We start from the raw sequence: 22,963 nt of genomic DNA, 5'->3' as shown, positions 1-22,963 counted from the left end.
AGAATTAATGACCATGAATTTCTAATGGCAAAGCAGAAATGTAAAGTGATACAAATTGGTGTGGCACAGTATGGGAAAAGCCTAAATTCACTACAGGAAGGGACGCAAACTTGACTCCAGCTGAGTCTCAGTAATGGCCTAAAAGACCCACTGACATCTTGAATTTATGGTAAAAATATTGTTCCAGCACTGAAGAATTTAAATACTCTCCAGTTACTATATAGTCCTCTCAAGGAGTAGGCATATAGTCCTGCTCACCACAAGCACCACTAACAACAAACCTCTAGATTCATAAAGAAAGAATCAATAAATGGAGTCTCCTAAACTTCACACATGAAGGAAGGCTTTCAAACACTACAGAGCCAGCAGATAATTAATTAATTGAAAGGATCACATCTGATGCCATGAACTACCTTTACTTGGATGATTAGTCTCCATTAGTAAACTCACAACAGAGAGAAATTTCGATCAGAAAAAAAATAATTAGCCAGAAAGTAATGGTCATCTGATAAGCAATCAGAAAAGACAATGCCATCTTTTCTGTAAATGTAACAACACAGACTCTCTTAGGAAATTCAGTAACAAAAGCATTTGAAAAACTGCAGTTTGCTTTTCTTTATCCCTATTCTTTGTGATTCCAATGGAGATCAACACCTCCTGTTGCAACATTTTTATCTTAAATTCCCATAAACACACAATTTGATACTGCTTCACACAATCTGTGTGTGTGATCATGTGTAGAAAATCCTGACTAAAATGCAGATGCATCTTGTGAGAAGGTAGGTAAAAATCACATTCTCAACTTCACATACCACTGATCTCTTCTCCATGCTGAATTTCACATTCATGTCTGATTAAGAACAGACTTCTTAAATACATTTCAGAACAAGGTCATGCAGGAAAATTACATATATATTAATATTGACCTAAAGTGCCACATATGTGGGAGCAGGTGAGATCCGTTGCTGCTTGTTCCTGAATTACTTAGGCTTCATAGAATCCTTAAGGTTGGAATCACAGAATTACTGAGGTTGGAAAAGACTCTAAGACCACCTAGTCCAAATGTCATCCCATCACACCATGCCCACTAACCATGTCCCTCAGTACCACACGTTTCCTCAACACCTCCAGGGATGGTGACTCCACCACCTCCCTGTTTCAATGCCTGACCACTCTTTTGGAGAAGATATGTTTCCTAACATCCGACCTTAACCCCTTGCAGTGCCATTCCTTCTCACCTTCCGTACATCACACATAGCCTGTTTGCACTTATTTGTCCAGATGTGCTTAGAAGCCGAAACAGGCCATGCACCTGACTACAAAAACACCAATGGGGCAAGATCACAGAATCGGGCATCTGGGAGAGGAAGTAGCCAACTCACTGGGGTTCCCCATTACTCATATCTCTGCTTGCAGCTAGCACAACATCATCTCCTGCATTCTGCCACAAGTTCCTCAGTACCATGCTCTGCAGTAGAACAAATCTCTCGACTTGTTTTAATTAAAAAAAGGTAATTTTCCTGGGCATGGAGAATGTTTCAAACATGCAGTATACACAGCTACAAACACTGATGTTAAAGGGGTACACAGTTGTGGCATGCAAATATCAACAACAGCCTGAAATGATACAGGACATGAACAGTTCACCAAGAGGAAAAAAGGAAACATTTAAGGGCAGAGTACCAATAAAAGGATGTTTTACCCAAAGGTCACTGGAAAGTGAGACAATTTGCCAAGGGAAGCAGCGGGTGTGGCTTCTGCACAATGCAGGACCCAACATCTGTTTCAAGACCCATGACATACTTCAACAAGCAAAGAACTGGGCTGCAAGCACTTACAGTTTTCCTCCTACATCTGCTGAGGTTTGCTTTGTCTTCTTTTTTTTTTTTTTTTTCCTTACAGACAACACTATGTACCACATGCACTCAAGACCCTCTCCCACCCATGATGTTTAAGTGTATTTTCAAATTTTTCAAGCAGGCTTAATATCTGCATTTTGAAAAAACAAAACAAAACAAAACAAAAAAAACATTTCAGATTCTTTTCCACAGATTGTATTTAAACAACAAAATGCTTTGCAAGACTCAGAGTATGTATTAAAAGGATCAGACTGGAAGACATACAGTAATCTACTCAAAATGAGAAGAATTTCAGCCTGCAATGATACTGAATCCATATGTCAAGTCATGTAGAGATGAGCATTAACAGGAGCTCTTACAGACCATTGGGCTAAGGGAGAATGTAATCAATATTAAACATCACCTAATTTATGTCTCTAAATCAAATCTGACAGCCTAGACAACGCAATAAGCTTTCCAAATCCATAAACATTTGCAAAAAAAATCATACTCTTATCAAGGGCAAGAAAAAATAACTGGAAATTTCAGGAGAAGCAGATACTCAAGCTAACATCTGGGTGCTATAGATCAGGTGTCCACAGACACACTCAGTCACACAAGATGCTTGATTTAAAAAACAAGTAAATAAAATATATACCTATGTGTTCATCTACAGTAAACAAAGAGGCTGAAGACTGACTATAAGCCAGGTGAAACACAGTACAATACTGTCATAAATTCACAGGCTCATCTAGGCAGTGTAGCCATGGCAGATTGATAATCAGGTGCAGATAAACTAGCGTACAGAAAACACATGGATGAAATGTTATTTTAAAATAATCAGTTCAACTGTATGGTGAAACAGCAAGCAGATTCCAATATCATTTCCAAAGACTCACTCAATTGCTCTAGAATGTAAAGCACCCCCCTATGAAATAACAGCAGATGGTGGCACAGGTAGCTATAATTAGGACTTGCTCTTCCTCTCTACCCGAGGGCACTGCTGCCTGGACAGACCCAACTCCACTCATGTTGCCTTTAAAAAGTGAAAGCTACCCTGCAGTCTATTCAGCCGTTGCTGTAATATTCAGTTTCCCGTTAGCAGCTCCTAACGCTTTTTGACTTAGTAGAGGATATATTCAGGAAATCCTTTCAACTGTGCACTGTCGATAACGTCTCAGATAGCAATCATTAGAAAGAAAAACATTACTTAGTTTTCTTCTTGAGCCAGTCAGTCCAGATAAGACCCAGGCACCTCCCACAGGAGCATTCAGATTTGACACCCTCATAGAAAAAGCGAACGTGAGCCATGTGGCCTCATCAGCTGGGGCTTGCTGCAGAAAGGTGTTCAAGTTCTTTTTGTGAGTAACACAATGCACGCACACCTCCTTTATTCCCTAGACAAGAAAAAGCCATTTCACTTCACGGAGCGCAATGGCTTTCTGTATTCTCAAATATCGCAGCCAGGCAGGAATAGAATGAAATTCAAACGTGGGATATATCTTTTCCAAGTCACTGAGAGTTTAGCCACCCTGCTGCTGCAGGAGCAGACATGCCATTGGAAGGAGAGGGGAGGCCAGCACCCTTCCAGCCATACTGCTCAGCAAATAACAAGGGTATATGGTACGTAAGGGACAGTAGTTCAAAAGACTTATCTGCCCGGCTGTCCCTCATTTCAGCACAGTGCAGGTTGATGATTTTGGCCACGGGTGACCTTGCTACTCCCTATGGACCTCGTCAGTTTTGTAGGGATGAAGTCTGTGTCATGCAGCAGCTTTATAAGGGACTGTTGCTGGTTGGTTAAATCCCCTTGAGAGATGTGAAAGTAGTGGAAATGGTGCCAGGTGAATATACAGCTTTACAACTTTATCAATGCCAAAGGACTCTTTACCTCTCTGAATAAAAGTCCTGAAGCTCAAGTCACACCATTTTATTAATCAGCATCTCTATAAGTACTAATACAAGAACTGTAGCAATTCTACAGTAACAGATGCTACTAGATATGGACAGGCAGAGGAAACGTAACCAAAGGGCAGCTTTACCTGAAGGCCATCACTACTGCACTTAAGGAACCTCCGTTTCCAGCCAGTCTCTGGGGACAGACCTAACAGGGACCACCTCGGTGTAGCTCTGCATCAGACCCAAGAAGTCTTGCCAAACACAACCTGCACCACTCCCCATCTTCTCCCCCACATACATGAGAGAAGGGCAGTTCATACACAAGTATGCGTGGAGAGCCCTGGAAACACATTAAGAGTTCAAGCACTGTAAAAATATGACCAAATCTGAATTGAAATCTGCTTTGTGCAGCTTTCCAAAAGCCTATGGCACACACAAGAGCCCATTGCATCCCCTCCTCCTGACTCCTCGCTGTTAACTCCTCGCTGTTTTGCATGGATAAAAGCTGGCTGGACACACTTCAGAGTCCATCAACCCTAATCAAAGCTTGGCCTTGGTGCTCACGACAGAACGACAAATAGTGCTCGTTTCCTATGTTTATATACGTTTTCAAAGGATTAGCAATAAAAGCACTTTTAAATGATTGCGTGTTTGCAACATGAATCATCACTGTCAACTGGAATTTCATCCAAAATGAAGAAGGAAGAATTGGACTCAACAGCAACCCAAGTCGTATTCCTTCAGCAAACAGTGCCACGTGCACGCAGTCAGTGAGAGGCTGAGGGCAGGATGCCAGAAGGTGAACACTGCTCTCCTGCTAACCATTTCTTCTGTAACTCACTTATCTGATGAAGTTGGAAGTGTTCTTCACAGTTTCTTTTTAGAAAAACAACTACAGAGTGAATTAATCTTTTAGAACTACTTAACTCTGCCTCTGTGTACTCAGAGCATTAGAAAATAGCAGCTGTCTCCTACCAAGCAGAGATGTTTCATTTTCAGAGCCTGGTAGACAAGAACCTATTCTCATGCCTGAATCCCACCACACTGGGACTGACAGCAAAAGCACACTGCAGGTGGTCTGCACAGATGCCACTGGTCTCCTGCTGTGCTCCACTTCTGCTCTGCTCCCTTCTGGACAGCCTGTTTGGAATGTGAAGCAACCAGACAAATGGCCCCAGTGACAGCAGCCCACTCACAGCAGCCCTTTTCCTGAAGGGCCACCCAGCTTTTTCTCATAGCAAGAGTGGTGGGGGAAGAATCTGGGATGCTCCAAGGAAAGAACAGCTGGGGACAGCCTGCAACTGCAAGGACAACTTGTGCAGTCTGAAGTCCATTCCCAAAGGTCCTGTTGAAAGGACAGGACGGGATCAGGCCAGACAAGCAATCCTGGCAAGTTTCATTCGGCCCTGGGGCAGCTGAGTGAGTTGCTTTAGAGCAAAGGAAGAAGTTGATGGTATTAGTCCCACAAAATAAATTGCTTGCAGGATTTATTATCATCACTGTAATAATTGTGGTCTGCTTGTGGTCCCTAAGAGATGTTGTTAAAATCTACGAGGAGTTGAAGGCTCAAGTCATCAAGCAACATGTCTTGAAGGCAGAAAGACAAGCAGCTCTGAAAACCGATTCTTGCAAAAGGCAATCAAATCCACAGGAGCATGTCAGATTTAGGTCCTCCTCACAAAGCATTTTACAGCATCTTACAGTTTTAGAATGCCACCACCAATCTCACTATTGCACTCTGAACTATTCTGTAAACTAATTTTTTAACAAATAACAATTAACATTACTACAACAAGGCTAGAAAATGTCTATTATCTTCTTCCTAATTCCTTGTATACCCCAGAAAGCATTCTGTGGTTCACCAAATTTGTGAAGGAAAAACTATGACACTGTTACTTTTGCTTTTTGTACCCTTCCATTTGGATTGAGGTATTTCAGATGGTAAAAATAAGCAGAAAGTCCACCCACCTTATGATCAAAGGGTGAATGTGACAAGACCGTGCCCATAATACTACTGGAGGCAGGGAAGGATCTTTCTCTTCCCAGAACACTAACATCCAAATTGGAGGTGACCTTAAGACAACTAATATTTGTGTTCTTCAGACATCCGGCTGTTCCCTCTTTCTAGGCATAGCTCAGCCTGGCAGAAGCCCTGGTTTCCTGCCCCAAGGAAGAGCCCTGCTGCTTGGCTCCAGATGAAGTCTCTTCAAAAGCCCTACTCCAGCTCATGCTCTCCAATTCCCCAGTGAAAGACAGGCAGGGTTTCCCTCCCAGGGCAAGCACCCTCTCCCTTGAGGGAAATCCCTTCTGGTAAATGCTGGAAGACAAACCAAGATTAAAGATGCTATATTGAGACTCATGTGGCTATATACAAACCAGACCATGCTTCAAGCTTCCCGCTTTGCCCCACTGAGAGGTTTGTTGTGCAATCCCAAAGCTATTTTTAGTCACTTGTGTAGAAAATTGCATTCCAAATTACCAATGGATCTCTTGAAATAAGTATAATACAGCTTTCTGATGCTTGAGCCAAAATACATGGCAGTTTTTTATGCTCTCTGTAAATGCTGCTAACATATAAAAACTCAAGAAGAAATCTCACGTAAGGAAGGTGACCATCCCTCTTCACTTCATGAAATTGTTTGAAAAATGTTCCCAGAACCTCTGCAGATCTTCCTATCAGTTACAGACATTACAATTTCAAAAATAGCTCATAAATCAGGGTGAATTCAGCAGAGAATAACAGATGATTAATCAGCTAACCTAGACCTAGAAATTATAGGATATTGCTTGGTCAGGCAACATACAGTGAGGGTGAGATATTATTTAACTCTCTCTGAGTGTTCATGAAATCACTACATAGATACAACCATCAGAGAGGAAAGAGAGCTTTCGTTGTGTGACTCAATGCAGGTATAACATTTTTCTTGTACTCACCTTTAGTAATACACCTTTATACTTGTTCAGTTAACATTTATTTTAACCTACTTTTCACCAACAAAAACCTTCCAGTCAGTTATACAAACTCTATCTACTGGAGCTCTTCTTTGAGTCAACCCCAGTGTAATTCAAAGTGTAATTGTGACATAATTATCAGTCATCCCACTTACACAGAATACATGCTGGATCAAACATGTCATCAGTTAATATACAACCATCGCAGCAGGCAAGAGAGTCTTAAAGTCTTCATTTGCGTGAATTATAATTGCCAATTCACTTTGACATTTGTTGCCACAGTGGCCTCGTGCTGACTCAGACTACAGCCCATCCAGCATTAGGTATCAGAGAACAGAGGAGGTGATACTGGGAACTCCATCTCTGAACCAAACAAACTTCAGAAGCTCACCTAAAGCTGCCTCTAGCTCAGTCCTGAAGAGGCCAGTGGCATCTGAATAGCCGCCAGTTCTCATGCTCCCAGGCTGCCCCGAGACACAAACCACAGAACAAAGCTGGGAGATCTGCCTCAAAAGCACACTGCTGCTCTGAACTAACACGCAAAGCAGATGCTTCCTTACGTACTTTTATGGAAATCATGAGACTTTAATTATCAGTCCTAAAAAGCAGAAGAAAAGCCCTCCACACACAAATCACTATAATTTGCTCTGCCGATAAATTGCTATTAAATACTATAACGCGGTATAATTTTTATCTCAAAGTAATCAAAACAATCCAAGAACGTGATTTGTACTTAGACCATATAATTATTCAGAGTTAATAAGAACAGCACTAACAATGGTACCGAGTGCTGCAGGTCAACAAGCATTTGATTTTGGTTGGGCTACTCATAGACAACATGTGTGTAAGCATGGACTACGCAGAGCATCGTTCTATCATGTCATCCTGCCAGGCTGGATGTGGCTCTGGGCAGCCTGGTCTGCTGGTTGGCGACCCTGCACACAGCAGAGGGGTTGAAACTAGATGATCATTGAGGTCCTTTTCAACCCAGGCTATTCTATGATTCTACGATATGCTTCTATTCATCAGGTGCGGGAGAATGAGTTTCCCAGTGAAATCCCTCTCGCTGCTCATACGCGATGCAAAAGTTCCCTGCTTCTGTACGCCTGCACGACAGCCGAGTGGGTATGACAGTACTCAAAACGAAACGCACCACCGAAAAAAGAACGGCAGAAACCCCAAGCCTCCTTCTACTCTGGGCTGTCGGCACCAGGCTTAAGGAAAGCACAAGGAGAAGCCGACTTCCACGGCCAACACCGAAGGCACCGCCGCGAACCTGGCGGAAGCGCCTCACACCAGCACCGGGCGAGGGGACCCGAGGGTCTCTCGGCCCCGACCTACGGCTCCCACGCGGCCCCAGCAACGGCGTCGAAGAGCCGCGCATCACGGCGCGCATCAGCGCGGACGACAGCAGCATCGCACCCGGCACGCTTCGCTCGTGCCGCCGCTTATTTACGAGTTCAGCAGAAGACGCAGCCGGTTGTTTTCATGTGGCTTTTTTTTTTTTTTTTCTTCTGCCCGAGCAACTGAGAAAATGCTCCTAATAAGGTTCGCTGAAAGGAAACGGCTTCTCAACGGCGCTAAGCCCTTGCGAAGGAAACAAAAAAAAGCGCTCGCTATCAGCCGAAGAGCAGAGGACGGCGGGGCAGGGACAGGCAGCGCCCGAGGGTGCGGGGCAGCGCTGGGGCAGGGCGGGCAGCACCCGGACACCGCTGTGCGCGCCTCCCGAGCGCGCTCACGGCTTTTTCTGCTTCGGCCCAACCCCGCACACCGGACAGCCGAGGGGAGCGGCTCCCAGCCCCCAGCCCCAGGCGGCCCCCGACCCGCCGGCACCTGCTCGGGGCCGTCCCTCGGGAGCGGCACCCGCAGCCGGCCCCGGCCCCGTACGGCACTCACCGCGTAGCGCAGCGCCGGCCGCTCGCCGAACACCGAGTCCCCCATGGGCGCGGGCTCAGCTCCGCTCGGCTCCGCTCCTTCGGGGCTCCCGCCCGGCAGCCGCCGCTCCCGCCCCGCCCCGGCAGCCGGCGGCCCCGGAGAGGAGGAGGAGGAGGAAAAGAAGGCGGAGAAAGGGGGCCCGCTCTCCGCCCGCCGCTCCGCCCGGCAGCACCGGCACAAACCCGACAGCGGCACCGCCGGAGGAGAACCCGGCGTCCGGGTTCATCCCCGTGGGTCGGGATAGAGGAACGAATACAACTCCCGCCTTTTAGTCGTTGTTTGTTTGATTGCTTTCTTAACATGTGTATTTGGTAAGGTGTGATTCCGGAGTCCCTGCTCGCGGGGGGTGGAAGTCCTAGAGATCCTCCCACCCCAAACCAATCTGTGAACCCACGATTCACACAGAAAAGGAAACAAATCCTAAATGAAAACTCTACTCTGCTATGTTATAATTAGAAGCAACTTGCGTAGGGAGATTGTGGCGTTGCCATCAACGGCAGCGTTTAAAAATACATAAACTTTGGGCAGCAGTGACCTAAGCGAGGAGAATTGACCTCAGACCTGGGCTGAGCTCGATGCTCTTCTGCTTCCATCTTTGTAATCATTTCTCAGTGCTTTGCAGAAACCTGTCACAACTGTAGGTCCCCCAGTTACTGAGTCCTCCTCCACGGAAAAAAATGCATGTGAAATTAGTGACCTTCACTGGTTTTGACTTAAAATCCAGGCGAGCAGGTTACCAGTACTTTGCAATACTTGTAAACAAAGGTAATAGCCTTCTTTGACACATTTGGGTAAAAACTCAGGATACGTACTCAGAACACACAGTTGAGCCAACGTTCCTTTCCCCATGCTAAGTAAGTGCCAGGGATTCTCCATAGGCCTTCATTTCCATTGCAGAGGAAAGTATCTTCAGAGTTCCCGTGCACAGAGAGAGAATTTTTCAGTTCACTTTGCCCTTGACAAAGCATGGAACAACTGCATTTATCCATAAAACTCACTGTTGTCTATTCATCTGTGCTATCCCTCTTGCTGGAAAATGAGGCAGGGAGGTATCTGAGCGATTGCAGAGAACATGTTGGAAAGCAGCACCCAACGGAAGCAAATATTATGAACTGAACGTTTCAAATCACCAGGCAAAAATAAGCACTTAATAAATAAAAGGTAAGAGATAGAGCACAACACCCGGTTCTCCATTCTGAAGTTCTGCTTTTTACTTCTTTCAGTGAACACTCCACACACACACCCTCTCTTCTGAGTCCCAGTGCTTTTCCTCTGCATAGCAGCTGTGGCATTCGGCTGCAGGAAGCAGCAAAAAGCAGATGGAGAGGCGTGCAGTATGCCTACCCCTAGGCTGAATCACTGCCCACTCTTTAGCCCTGTCTGCTGATGATGATCAACGCAAAAGGGAACACTGAACATCAAAGAAGGTTGGGATTAAAACCTGAGGGCCGTGTTTCAATAAGCACCCCAAAATGAAAAGAACAATATGGAAGAGACAGAAATCCACAGCAAGAACGTACAGGAGAAATAGTCTAGCAAAAGCAGAGATGCAGAAGAAACAGAATAATCTGGGATAAGGCAGAATAACAAGAAGATTACAAGATGAGAACGACTAAAGGTGAAGTTTTTCAGGTTGAACTTGTCTGCCCTGGTGATTGCTCATCAACGAGAAGCAGCCCAGTCTGTGACCCCACGCATCCCTCCACCTCCTACCGTTGCCTCTTCAGGTGCCCACTGCAAGGTAATGCAGCAGAATGAGTGCACAGTTTGCTCCCATGCAGCAGGCTGGGCCAGCTCACCAGGGAGATGCGTGCCAGAGCTGGCACAAAGGACTGCGGGAGCTTGAAGGGCAGGGGTTTTTCAAGTATTTGCATACCTAAAATCATAAAGCATTTGGTAAGTTCCAGGTTTCAGAACTGTAATAGTGTATGTAATAGGTCAACACTCTTCTGTATCCAGTAACAAAGTGTAAAAGCACTGCTAATTAGAGAAAGTGTGTTCAAAGGCCAGACCTTATGACCAAGGAGTACCTGACTTCACATTTCACAGAATCACAGAATGGCCTGGGTTGAAAAGGACCACAATGATCACCTAGTTTCAACCCCCTGCTATGTGCAGGGTCACCAACCACTCGACCAGGCTGCCCAGAGCCACATCCAGCCTGGCCTTGAATGCCTCCAGGGATGGGGCATCCACAACCTCCTTGGACAACCTGTTCCAGTATATCACCACCCTCTGTGTGAAAAACCTCCTCCTAATATCTAACCTAAACCTCACCTGTCTCAGTTTAAAACCATTCCCCCTTGTCCTATCCCTATCCACCCCCATAAACAGTAAACAGTCATACCCCCTCCTGCTTATGCACTCCCTTCAAGTGCTGGAAGGCCACAATGAGGTCTCCCTGGAGCCTTCTCTTCTCCAAGTGAAATTCACAGCATCTGGAGCACAGCCCTGATGTGCAATGAGCAACTCCAGGCAGTGCTGTGCTACGCAATTTCTTGCTATCATCTGCCCCTATTTTAAACCATTTTGCCCCTAGAATTAACATGCTGATCCTTCATAGAACTTCAGGCCAACTTTTCCTTTTTCACATTCATTTAAGCTTTGTCCCCTGTGTTCCTTCCAAATTTCCTTCCTATTTTATTCACCTGATAATGGCTGCCCAATGGATGTATGCAACTCACATTAGAATGTGCACACCTCATAAAAGTTCAGCTTCACACAAAAGCCTTACAAAGGTCTTACAAAGCATAATAGTTAACTTCATGCACACTCACTCCAAAGCTACTCAATTAAGAAAAAAAACTATACAAACCAGTTTTGTTTTGTTTTTTTTTTCCATTAATTAATTTTAAATCTGTTTAATTGTACGAGTCCTTGCATTTTTTTGTGTGTTTTCCATGGTTCCCATTGTGGCTGTTCCCTATGCTGCTTTAAGAAGCTACAGTGCACGTGTTATACCTGAAAATGTAAACTGCAGTAAAACCTTCACTCCTTCTCTCCTATTTATCACTTACTGCTGACAACAGGAAAGGAGAATGAACAATGTTTCAGCTATACCTTAGTTGGTTCCAACCTAGCATCTGGTAAATGAGTAAGTGAGTTTTATAGTGCCGATCACTGATGATGCCAGTTTTTGTTTTTTTCAGCATTACTCTGCGGATTGAATGCTTTCTCCACACTAATTGCTCTAAAACAAAAGAAACCAGCCCCACAGCTGCAGACAGCACGCAGCTATGATACTGGAGAGGAATGACTTCTCTGCTTCTCCAACACGACTCCTGGAACAAATGACTCAAGCTGCCCAATATCGTATCAGATGAGGTACAGAAAAGTCTCCAAATCCACTCCACGAAGGGAAGGCAGCTTGGTTCTTCCTCCCTAAATTTAAACACCTACAGTTGCTTCTCAGATTATCACCCGAGGCTTCCCTGCAACGTGGGGAGAAGCAGAGACATCCAGTGAACAATTTCTGTCATTCAAAGTAGACATCTAAAACAGGTCAGACAAACTGGTCCCCAGAAGTGCCTTCCCAGGACACTGATTGCAGATGTCTGTCCCTTAGAGTGGGGAGGCTCACCCTCGGAGTTACAAGGTATAGGCTCAGCTTTTACATCTCACTCAGAACTTGCAGAAAGGATCTTAATAGCCTCACTAACTCAACTGTTTTTATTCCTGTAAACAGCAGTGCTTACCTGGTGTAAAAACAGTCCACATTTTTAGGTGAAAGAACTTCAAACAAGCATAAAGGTCTTGTTTTGCTTGACCTTTCTAATAGCTTTATGAATGCAGCTTCCACACAGAGCTAGTTCCAAATCTGGAAAAGGCCTGCCTCTGTACTGCTGAACCAGGGCCAAGCGTGATACTGGCAGCACACTTCTTCCTTAGGGAATCAGCACTTTTTTTATTCCAGCCAAATGTTCATTTGGTCAGTTACAGTGTAAGTCTATTTCCCAAAAAGAAGAGAGAGAAAAGATGACAGACAAGTAAATGAAATGCACAATCATCCATTAAATCCATTAACAGACACTAGAAAGTAAGGAATCAAAATTCAGGGACAGTACACTGCAAAAATCCTTTGCTCAGAAACAGCCTTCTTTTGTTGTTGTTTTAAAGAAGTTCTTATTTGCTATCTATCAAAATACGTTGATAGTTTCTCGCTCTTTGTAACAGAACTAGAGGAAACAGTACGTAATGCCCACAAAGAACAAAGTACCATCTCATCTCACTCAAAGAGATGCTTTTTCACAATGGTGACGTATATCTTCATAGAAAAAATAAATCCTGTTTTAGAAGAATTTTATTACTGTAATTTTCTGGATATCTGAAGCCCCTTTATATGAGATTTAGTGCACTGGACAAGCATGACACCGTCACAGCTCTTAAGGCATACAGGTGTCAGAGAGTCACTCCTATCAGCATCAAGGAAGCTGGAGTTTTATTCCTAGGAAGCCAATAGAAAGCAGCAGAAGTTGTATTCCTCAAACACAGCCTCTCTAGGAGGAAAAAGCATAGAGCAATCACACCCTGTACACACCCACAGCATGGTCCTGCACTCTCCAACTCTGCAAAGCCCATGATAGAAACCAGGCCCCACACTTCTCAATCAAACCTGCAGGCTGCTCTGCAGAGAGGCAGGAGCAGCATCTATTCTTAGGAATGGCAATGCTAAGCCAATGCTAAGCCAATGCTAAGAGGAAGAGTCTCCCCTCCACCTTCCCCACGCCCACACATGAGGACAGCCACTGCTACTACAGCTCGGCGGGCACCATTTGGGAAGGAGCAGCAGCAATGCACAAAATAGCCCCAGGGCCAAAACCAGCTTTTCTGGAAAGTATTCAGTATAAAAGATGGACACTCACAGAAACCTCAAGCAAAATCTTTTCCATAAAGAAAGTCTGCTATCACATATCCCGGAGGGCATTAACACTGATGCCAGCGCCACTGGAATTTCACTCAGGCGTTTCATTCTAGTTACAACGTTCACCATTTTTTTTCATTTAATAAGTCACTATACTCTTTAATTTCTAAGTCACAGAATGATGTTATGTATGTGACACTGCACATTACTGCACTATCGGTTACCAACAGCTTGGCAAAGAAACTTAATCTAAAATTCCTATGTTAGAAGAATGATAAATTACTTCTCATTCCTTGTGTCTGCACATTGTTCTCCAGCATCAATGAAAATTCAATATAATATCTTAAAATTAAAACTCCAAGCTACAAACTTGTAAGTCAAATCTGTGACCCTATCATGTAGCATAGGATGGTTTTTCAACAAAGATTGACCACCTGCAAGTCACTATAATTCATTCCGGTTTTAGAGCTGGAGAAGAAATTAACAGGTACCCTGCAATATTTTTCTCTCCTCAGAGGCTTCAATTTAAATAAATGGGACCACTCACTGTTTCATGTGAAGAAAAATGACATTCAGGCCTCTTTTTTTTTTTTTTCTGTTGAGTTTTCCTTCCTGATAGAAGGAGCCAAAAAGGCAGACAGGAATAAAGTGAAAAAAAGTAAAGGGGTGGGTGAAGAAGAAAAAGCAGCAAAATGGAAGCAAACATAACTTACAAGCTTAGAGCTTCAAAAGAGCATAAAGAACTTAAACTTACAAGCAAAAAATCTCAGCAGATATAGATGTAGATGATACCCATCTGTGTAAACAACAACTCACTGGGAGATTTTTCTGGTTACTGAAAGTGGGCATAACTCTATGCATTTCCTTCCTTGTTTATCTCCTTGCAACTCGTGTTCACTATAAGCTTCACTACTGGGCTGAGCTCTCACTATCAATTACCCTCCTATCTATAATGTGTTCTGAGAACTGTAGAGGGAGAAGGGCACAATTTTCTTCCATTACATGTGACTTTTACAGAAATTGCAGCTATTCAAGAAAAATAACAACCACTAACTTGAAAAAAATCAGCTCCAGATACATGATTTGCTCTCTGACTAGAAATAGAAGTGCCTATTAACAACTGACAGAAGCAAGGGCTTCTATCTAAATTTATCACATGGGTATTTGTCAAGAATTTGGGAAGGCATAGGGTTATTTCACATAACTAAAGTTTACTCCATGCTGTTTTGTGGATAGAATTGTTAAAATCCATTTGATGTGCATAGTAATAATTATAGGACAAATTCCCAAGAAGTAATGCGACTACTGTAAGTTTGTTTTAATGTTGTCATCTGTAAACCAGTTTTCAAGACTGAAACAAGACCAAGACTGCTGTGACCAAATACAATAATATTTGTAATTCTTAATAACTCTTCAAAAGAAGCTACTGTTTAACAAGTTTCAGGCTATATCTGAAATGGTTACACACGTCAAGTTTTTGCAGTTGCCAATAATTTGCTTATCAGGTAAGCTGATGGGCTTTGTATCGCTATTCTCTAAATGTCAGCTGTAAATTACAGTCAGGGTATTATTCATAGCATTCATAGACCGGGCTCTGTGCAACCTGGTCTGGTGGTTGGAGATCCTGCACATAGCAGGGGGGTTGAAAATAGATGATCACTGTGGTCTTTTTCAACCCAGGCCATTCTATGATTCTATAGAGTTGGCTGAAGAGCTAATTTCCAGATGATAAGGAGTCATGTTTTTCAAAGTCTGACTTCCATCCAGCTGAGACCAAAGCCAGCATCTTAAAATTTCTTGTGAATTGTAAATTGGCACACTTTTTTTGAGCCAGAAAATGACAAATCATGAAGCAGTCTCCTTGGGTACTGCTACTACAACTGTTAACAACAAACCTGACACAAACTCTCCTTTTCTCCAAGCTCTGGGGGAGCTCCTGCAAAACTACCCTCAGAATGACAGCCCTGGGAGCATCCCAGGACATCCCAGCTGCAGGGCAGGGAGCCTGGGAATCCAGAGAGCCAGACAGGGAACTGCCAAGGAATTTGTATGTGTCACAATCCTGCAAAGCCCTAAGGTCTTGGCATTGGCACGTGGCATGGAAGGGCCCTATCTGGCCATGCCAGGCCCTGGCAGGTGGTCTGCTCCACTGTCCCACAGCCAGAGAGCCCAGCACAGTGCCACTACTATGCCAGACATAGTATGGATAGTGTGGAATGGGATCCCAGGATTTTGGGGATCACTGGGTCTTGGTCTGCATCGCTAAGCTGGCTTGCCCAAAGATAAGCACTGTGCATCAGCCCCAGGCCTTGGGCTGTGGGGTCAGATGGGCCCAGATAGGTTTTCTCACCATTGTGAACTCAGACACCAGAGCCTGTTTGTAACCCAGGAACAGTTTTCTTGCCTTCTTTAGAAGTGGATTCAAGGAGTTTCAAATAAAAGAGCTGAAGGCCAGCAAATGGGCTTTTTTCATTGCAGCAAATTTCTACCAACTACTATGATTAATGGCTTTTGAAATATCTGTTCTTTCTGATTTATAAAATGGAATCGCATGCAATAGCCACATGCTGTGAGTTCTTCATGAGGTAATTCAAACTTGTATATATGGCTGTCCACCACATCAAGATTTTACAGCGTGTTCTAACAATATACATTCACTGTATGGTTTCACTCTAAAGAACAGATGTGGTTGCGATTTCATTGTACGGATTTCTGAGGACTTCCATCAGCAATGACTTTTATTTGAGCACCATTTTCCCTGTCTGTAAGTCCACCTCTGTTTTCACTTGCTGCAGGAGCATCAAAACAGATTTACTTCCTGGTAAGAAGCTTTAATCACCCAATGATTCAAATGTTCCTGTCATAACAAGTGAGGGACAATATGAGGGAACTGACTTTAGCATTCCAAGAACACATAGGAAAATGCAGAATCTTGAACACTCTGACTGGCTCTTACCTTAACTCTAAAAATACTGTGAAGCTGGTAGGAAAACAAACAACAAAATGAATACAAGTGTTACAGGTACTATTCATCTTCAGATTCAGATACGTACAGTAGGTGTCTATGCCCCACTAAAAGCCTACTCTATTGACACAGAAGCATTTGAAGAGCTAAACAGTCTATATCAATTTAAAGTAGACACCATATTTGACCCTTTGAATACATTTCCAGATACAACTGAACAGATTATGTGCATTCACCAGTGAAAGATGCCATCACAGACACATATATATATGCAGATATCTTCAGCAGGTCTCTGTGCTACCCAAAGCTAAGAAGATGTTGCACATCTTTTCTCCTGAATAGTCTGTTTCAATCACCATGTGTTTCCAAAACGTAAACCAAAATGCCCACAGGTTGGAACCTGGGGAAGGGATCTGCAAGAAGGTCTATCTTATATGTCCAGGTAGAATCCCTTGCCCTAAAGGGTTCAGGCATAGGCCCAGTATGTGCAGTGCACATACTGAAAACACAAACAGGTAAATTACTGGAAAAGGTGCATTTGTTGCACTTCTGTTCTCTCTTGCAAAAGCCCTGACAGCACTTGCTGTCTTTAAGGCACAGTAGTCAAGTCTGATGCATTTCTTCCCCAGGAATTAAAACTCAGGCCAGCAGAGATGTACATAATGCTGAAGCATTACAGTGTGTTAGTACTAACAACTGCCTCCCATTTGTACTTAGTGAAAGGCTAAATCATCAAGGACTTGGGTGTCTGACTCTCACTGTTACCTGGAAACAGGAATTCTGAGTACAAGCACTATTAAGAAAGTGATTTTAAAAAGGGAACAGAAACATGAAAACATGACTCATATAAGAAATACACCATCATCCAAGCACGTTTCCTCTACTTTGCAGAGCTGTACTGTTTTAAGCTGCACAATCCCTTGCTGCTGCACATACTTTGAATATCTCCTGGCTTGAGTGTAGTCATTCCTGTGTATCCCAGGCTAGGGTTTTTCTCTTTGCAGGGGTGGAAAGAAGGTGAAAGCAGAGCACAGCCCACTGCCTCTTATGTCAAGAGGTAGCAAAACCAGGGCACTGAGCAGTGACACTTCTGCTAATCTGGGAGGAGAAGATTCCCCAGGGCAAAATAGCTTGGGAACTGCTGGGTTGTATAAAGACGCTGGCCTATTCTCAGCCAATTGTTTTGGAAAAAGGTAAACTATGAATTGAAAGCACCACAGCTATTTCTTAGGAATCCCACACAAGCCTGCTCTCATTGGGCAGCAAGGACGCCTAGCTCCTCTGTAAATTCTTCTCTGGTGACTTGCCCTGCTCTAACTGTTCTGGTGGAACATGCCTGTAGAACAGGCTTTGGAAAACTTCCCTCTGATCCTCCACAGCTTTACTCTAGCTTGAAACTGATGCAATTCCAATGAAGTCAAAGCTGACACAGGGGAAAGTTGGAATAATGAAGCACTGAAGCAGAGCCGTGCTTTTTTTCCTCCTCATTGTCCTTCTCCCTCGATTGAAAAGTTCAAGGGGAAAGAAAGTGTGGAAGTGGCTCCATGTGCAGTTTGTGCCTCTCAGCAGAGCCAGAAAGCTGTAAGCCAAACACCCGGCCTGGATCTCAGGACTTATAGTTTGTACTGAAGATTATATTCATAGCTGCAGAAGACCATTTCTCCCCACTCAGCAGCTGGGGGGTATCAGTTCTTGCTAGACCAAGCAGCTACAGATGCTGAAAACACCACAGACTACTAAAGAATTCATCCATGTAGGACAAAGAATTTAAGCTGTTTATAACTCTCTGGTCTCTAATGTTTATTACTCCCCCCCTCCATAAAACCTGTCTCCATCTGGGGTATCTTGCAGTGACAGAGTTAATGAAAATCCGAGAAGCATTCCAAGGATAGCAATGCAGAATGAGAGCAACCTCAGCATTGTTTTGTTAAGATCTCAAATTGCCAATACGGCAAAATGAAGTAATGCACTCTGTCAACATGTAGTATGCTCTATAAATGGGATCACTTGTTCATCAGTTAGTAAAACATGCTGAAAAGCACTATTTGACCAGTCTTAGAGCAGCTGACTGCTTGCTTTAACTTCTTCCCTACAATTTATTTGAAGCAAAAAACTGCTGAAAGTCTTCGGTGAGTAAAAAGAGACAAAAATATATCCAACAAATCATTAAACATATCCACAAATAGATCCGTTTATGCGACCAGCATTTCTTTATTGGTAAAATAAGAACTAAAGTCAGCTAAAGCACTGACTGCTTAAAATTGATTTTCATGGGTTTCAGTATTCTTTTATAAAACTTATATCTTTTTACAAAAAGAAATTGAGTTTATTAGCTAACTTGGAAACCTCAGACACATTTCATACAGCTACAGACAGCTTCCAGATTGAATTTTGCTGATCCAGGCTTCTTAGCTGGAGTTTATGGAGCCAGACTTGTCATATGAGCTATGTCTATAAGCCCCAGGTAAATATACACAGGGTTCGCGTTGTTAGAGAAAGTGTTTTTTACTCTTCTAAAAAAAATTAAGTTAATCTTAAGCAAAAACAAAAGTTCATTCAGTACATTTCGTATTTGTTGTTTTTGATCCATTTTGGGAAACATTTTTCCTTCCACAGCCCTACACTGTCTCTGCTTCTCACTGAGTCACTTTAACTCTTTCATTTCTTTTGCCATGCTCTGCTTCACTGTCTCTGTGCTACAAACAGCCGGATGGCACAGCTGGAGGAAAGGAAACGGGGGTCAGCTATTTCCTTCTCCTCCTTCTCCACCAGCAGCCCTCATGCCTTCACTTTCCTACCTACTTGCTTTAACTCAAGCCTTGCACAAGGCTCGCCCTGTATTGCAAGGCCCCTTTAGAAATGAGGTTTTTCACTGGTATAGCTGAAGTACTGCCAGTTACAATTACAATGTGCAATTACAGGGATTGAATGGATACATTTCATTTCCTGTTCCATTCAAATTGCTAAGAATATCAATAATCACTTTATAAGGATCACTGTGGCTATAATAACAGGGCTCCACAACTTTCACTGTGGATAAAGATGTACTTTTTTAAACTCAATAGCCCAAAGAATGCCTCTTTATTTAAGTTTATTGATGATATTTCAATGAAAAGTCAGATAAAAATTTATCCATAAAGCCCAGACTGAAGTTCTCAGAGAGAAGATATCTTCTCTTTGAAGGTCAGGAATCAAAGAATCTGCAGATTTCCCTGGGCCTAGTAGCAAGGTGACCCTCCCCAGTTTCATTTATGTCTTCTCCGCATCCACCATTAAGCTGAAATTTGCAAAGCAATTTGATTTTTCTATTTAATGAAGATACGGTGTATTCAGTACAGGTGAAATATATGTTATACATTGCAGCAAACTAAAGCTGTTCCTCCATAAATGGGGAAAAAAGGCTTCCTAAGACACAGAATATGAGAAAAGTTGGCATAGGCAAATAAAGAATGAAGAAATGGATATGGGATTACAGCCAGAATGATCAAATGCATTGAACATTAACTGGAAATGAACACCTTCACTTGACCAATTGCCATTAAACCCAGAGCGGCATGTCAGAACTGTGTGCAGAAATGGGAGAAGCCCCACACTGCTGACAGTTGCAGACACAGCTGACCAGAAACACTGGCCTGAGCAATCCCTGCTGGCTTAGCTCTAGCCACAGGCAAGGATGTGTACCAGTCCCTGCACTTGCACAACCTCACCACTAGTGATGGTGAGGTTGTGCAAGTGCAACCTCACCCTGAAATGATGGCACTTGAACTGTCCCACGAGAACTAAAGAGCCTGGCTACAGGCCCTCAAGTGTCTCCAAAGAAAAACAGTAAAGAGTAATGGTCATGAGCAGTGACCCAAGAAGGCTTCCTGACACGGAAAGGGTAGCTCCCTTTTTGAAGGTGCTTGTAAGAAGGCAGGAGGCAGCATATTGCTGCTGCTGTTGGTGCTCTGGCCTCAGCATTATACTACAGATAGGCAGTCTAACAAAGGATACCAACAATGGATGAACCATTACACAAGTTACTGTTGTTTCTAGCATCTTGGCTAGTTTGAATTTGGAAAAAAATATGATTGGTTCCTTTCTTGAAACATAAGCAGCCAGCACTCACACATTCTGCTCTGTTGGTAACTATGAGAGCTACCAGCACAATGCAGTGATGAACAAATGGTTGCTGTGAGCTGTTCCATCAGCCTAAAGGGATCCAGAAGACAATGCCTGATATGCCTGTTTACAGACTAAATAATTCTGATAAAAAGGAAGATCCTAGACTGGATCCTAGTGACCCTTCTGAATTGTGAACGAATGCTCTTGGTATTGTGTTACTTTATTCAAAATCATTTGTGAAACATTCAAAGTGCAATACAAATATCTCCCCTACACTTTACTTATCACAAGCCACCGACAATGGCTGGGATTCAAGGTAACAGCTAAGTACTCGCATATCTTTGACTATGCTTGTAGTCCAAAAATTGTTCATATTTCTAACTCTGTACATGCTTAAATGTTTATCTAAATCTAAGTCAAATCTGATTTTTCTTTCTGTGATTATTCATATATGATTAGGGTAGTGTGGTGAACCCAACAGTGACTCTTGGAAATGATAACTCTTGGATTCTTCCTGTTCTTTGGTGGAAAACTATTCCTGAACCAATAGCAGAGAAAGTTAGAGACTTCTGGGTTCCACAGACTCTTCTAACTGCTCCCTCCATGATGATCTCATGTCCAGATAATGTTCTCAGATGGAGAAGCCATCTCTTAGACATATTATTTCAATTGGTTGGAAAGCTGTGGTAGAATTTCACGCAGGAATAGCTTCCATATTACCTCCTCCCTTCTGCTATGATGACCATTTATCAGTTATTCTGGAATCACCTCTTTAATATGATTCAAGAGCAAAGTGTTCTGCTCTGCACTGTGAGATGACTAATTATTTCATTGGTGTAGTACAAATGAATACTGCAAGAGGTAGCAAAGCACAAACCATGACATCCACTGGATGGACACTAACAAGAACAGGGCAATGCTATTGCTTGAGTATTGTCATGACACATAGACCTACATTCTATTATTTTCTGTGGGAATCCAACCAAAACAAATGTGGACAGACTGTCAGCAGAAGGGAGAAGAATACTGTGCGTGCAGCAAACAAGCAACTAGAGTCATTGATGACATCCAGCCAGATCGTAGCATTCCTTGGGAGCATGTACGTTACTCAGAGCCTTTTCCGATTATTTTCGTAACAAAACTTTGGAGCTTTTTTGAGTGGGGGAAGGGAGACTCTGATTTCCCCTCCCTGTTTTTAAAATTCAGACTAAGTTTTGTGATTAGATCTCTATTAGAAAACCTTTGAGGTTCTTCAAGGTCTGAGCTTTGGGACTTTTTAGCTGACTCAGTTCCTTCTGTTTTAATCGTCATGCTTACTCTTAGTTGAGTATTATGAGCAATATAATGATGGCAAAATTGGTAATATTTTAATTAAATGATGAGATATATACAAAGGAAACTGAACGAATCAGTGTTCTTTTAATTTAAATGCAGAAGTTAAATCCAAATACTTAAGTAAGCTTGACAGTAGCCATCATTTCATCTGCAAGCAAATTCTTTTCTACAGTACTGGAACATAAAGACGCTGCCAATATGCGGATAAGCACTCTGCATTATACAAAGCAGCAGTGCATTGAAGCCTCATGTTGTAATGGAAAATCCAGATCTAAGATCTGGAAAGGAATGATAGGAGGAAAAATGTAGTTACCATTTGTAGCACAGTTGGTGGGATTTTTTTTCCAAGTGAGGTCAGGGAAACACATTGGATAACTACATTTACAAGGCTCCTCCTATGCCAGCACAATGGAGACCAGCCCATTGTTCTCAGGGCAGCTGATAAACTATGTTTTGTTCAAAGTTAGGTGGCTATTGTCCCCACGTCACTGAGGATGGAGTTTATCTTAGTGGATTACAAAAACCAAACAAGTTCCTCACTTAATGAGAAAGCCTTGAAAAGCTCCTGTATCTATATGATATGTTAGACAAACAGTATGTGCCATATACTGCCCTGCTGCTTTACACTTCTCAAACACTGCTACCACTGAGACCCTGTGCAGACTCACGGTGCACTTCACCTATTTGGTGTTGAGATGCCAGATGGAGGGATTTCCTGCATCCCTCCACTGCGAGCTCCTTGTGGGAAGGCTACAAACTGGAAGGGCAATAAATAGTGGATCAATTAATCAAAATAGTGGAAAATTAAAAGGGGAATCAATCTTCTGTCAGATTGACTCACCCTGAGGTCACTCAATTGCTGTAACTGATGCAAGGCAGCGAGAGGAATGAATGGCTATGCGCTGCCTTTCAAAAGTGGCCTGCAATTAAACTGAATTAAGCACTTTGTGCAACTCAATTTGCTCTCCTGAAATCCTATATATTCAGGGTTCATCATTCCTAGAAGAGGTTACATTCGTTGTTGATTTCCCTCTGTACAAGAAGACAGGCCCCTGTCAACACTAGCAAGCACTT

At 43.0% G+C, this 22,963-nt stretch overlaps 1 protein-coding gene across 4 annotated transcripts in view; it reads right to left on the bottom strand.

Annotated features, from left to right (window-relative positions):
- Nucleotides 1-22,963, bottom strand: part of ARHGAP6 (Rho GTPase activating protein 6) — a 303,023-nt gene that overhangs the window by 144,258 nt on the left and 135,802 nt on the right. Inside the window, exon 1 of one of the 4 annotated variants that reach the window (XM_085212268.1) lies at nt 8,586-8,847. The exons of 2 other annotated variants lie outside the window; for them this stretch is intronic. Coding sequence is in view for 1 of the 2 variants with exons in the window: in XM_085212277.1 (XP_085068403.1) it covers nt 8,586-8,630 (45 nt within the window). In the remaining variant the exon portion in view is untranslated. Of the gene's footprint in view, nt 1-8,585; nt 8,848-22,963 lie in introns of those variants that run through there. One more of the 4 variants, XM_085212277.1, reaches the window with a different exon arrangement.

Source organism: Meleagris gallopavo, chromosome 1 (assembly GCF_905368555.1).
Source record: "Meleagris gallopavo chromosome 1, MGAL_WU_HG_1.1, whole genome shotgun sequence".
In the NCBI taxonomy this organism is placed as follows: domain Eukaryota; kingdom Metazoa; phylum Chordata; class Aves; order Galliformes; family Phasianidae; genus Meleagris; species Meleagris gallopavo.
The sequence above is the reverse complement of the archived record's forward strand: the minus strand, read 5'-3'. Positions and strand labels throughout refer to the sequence as shown.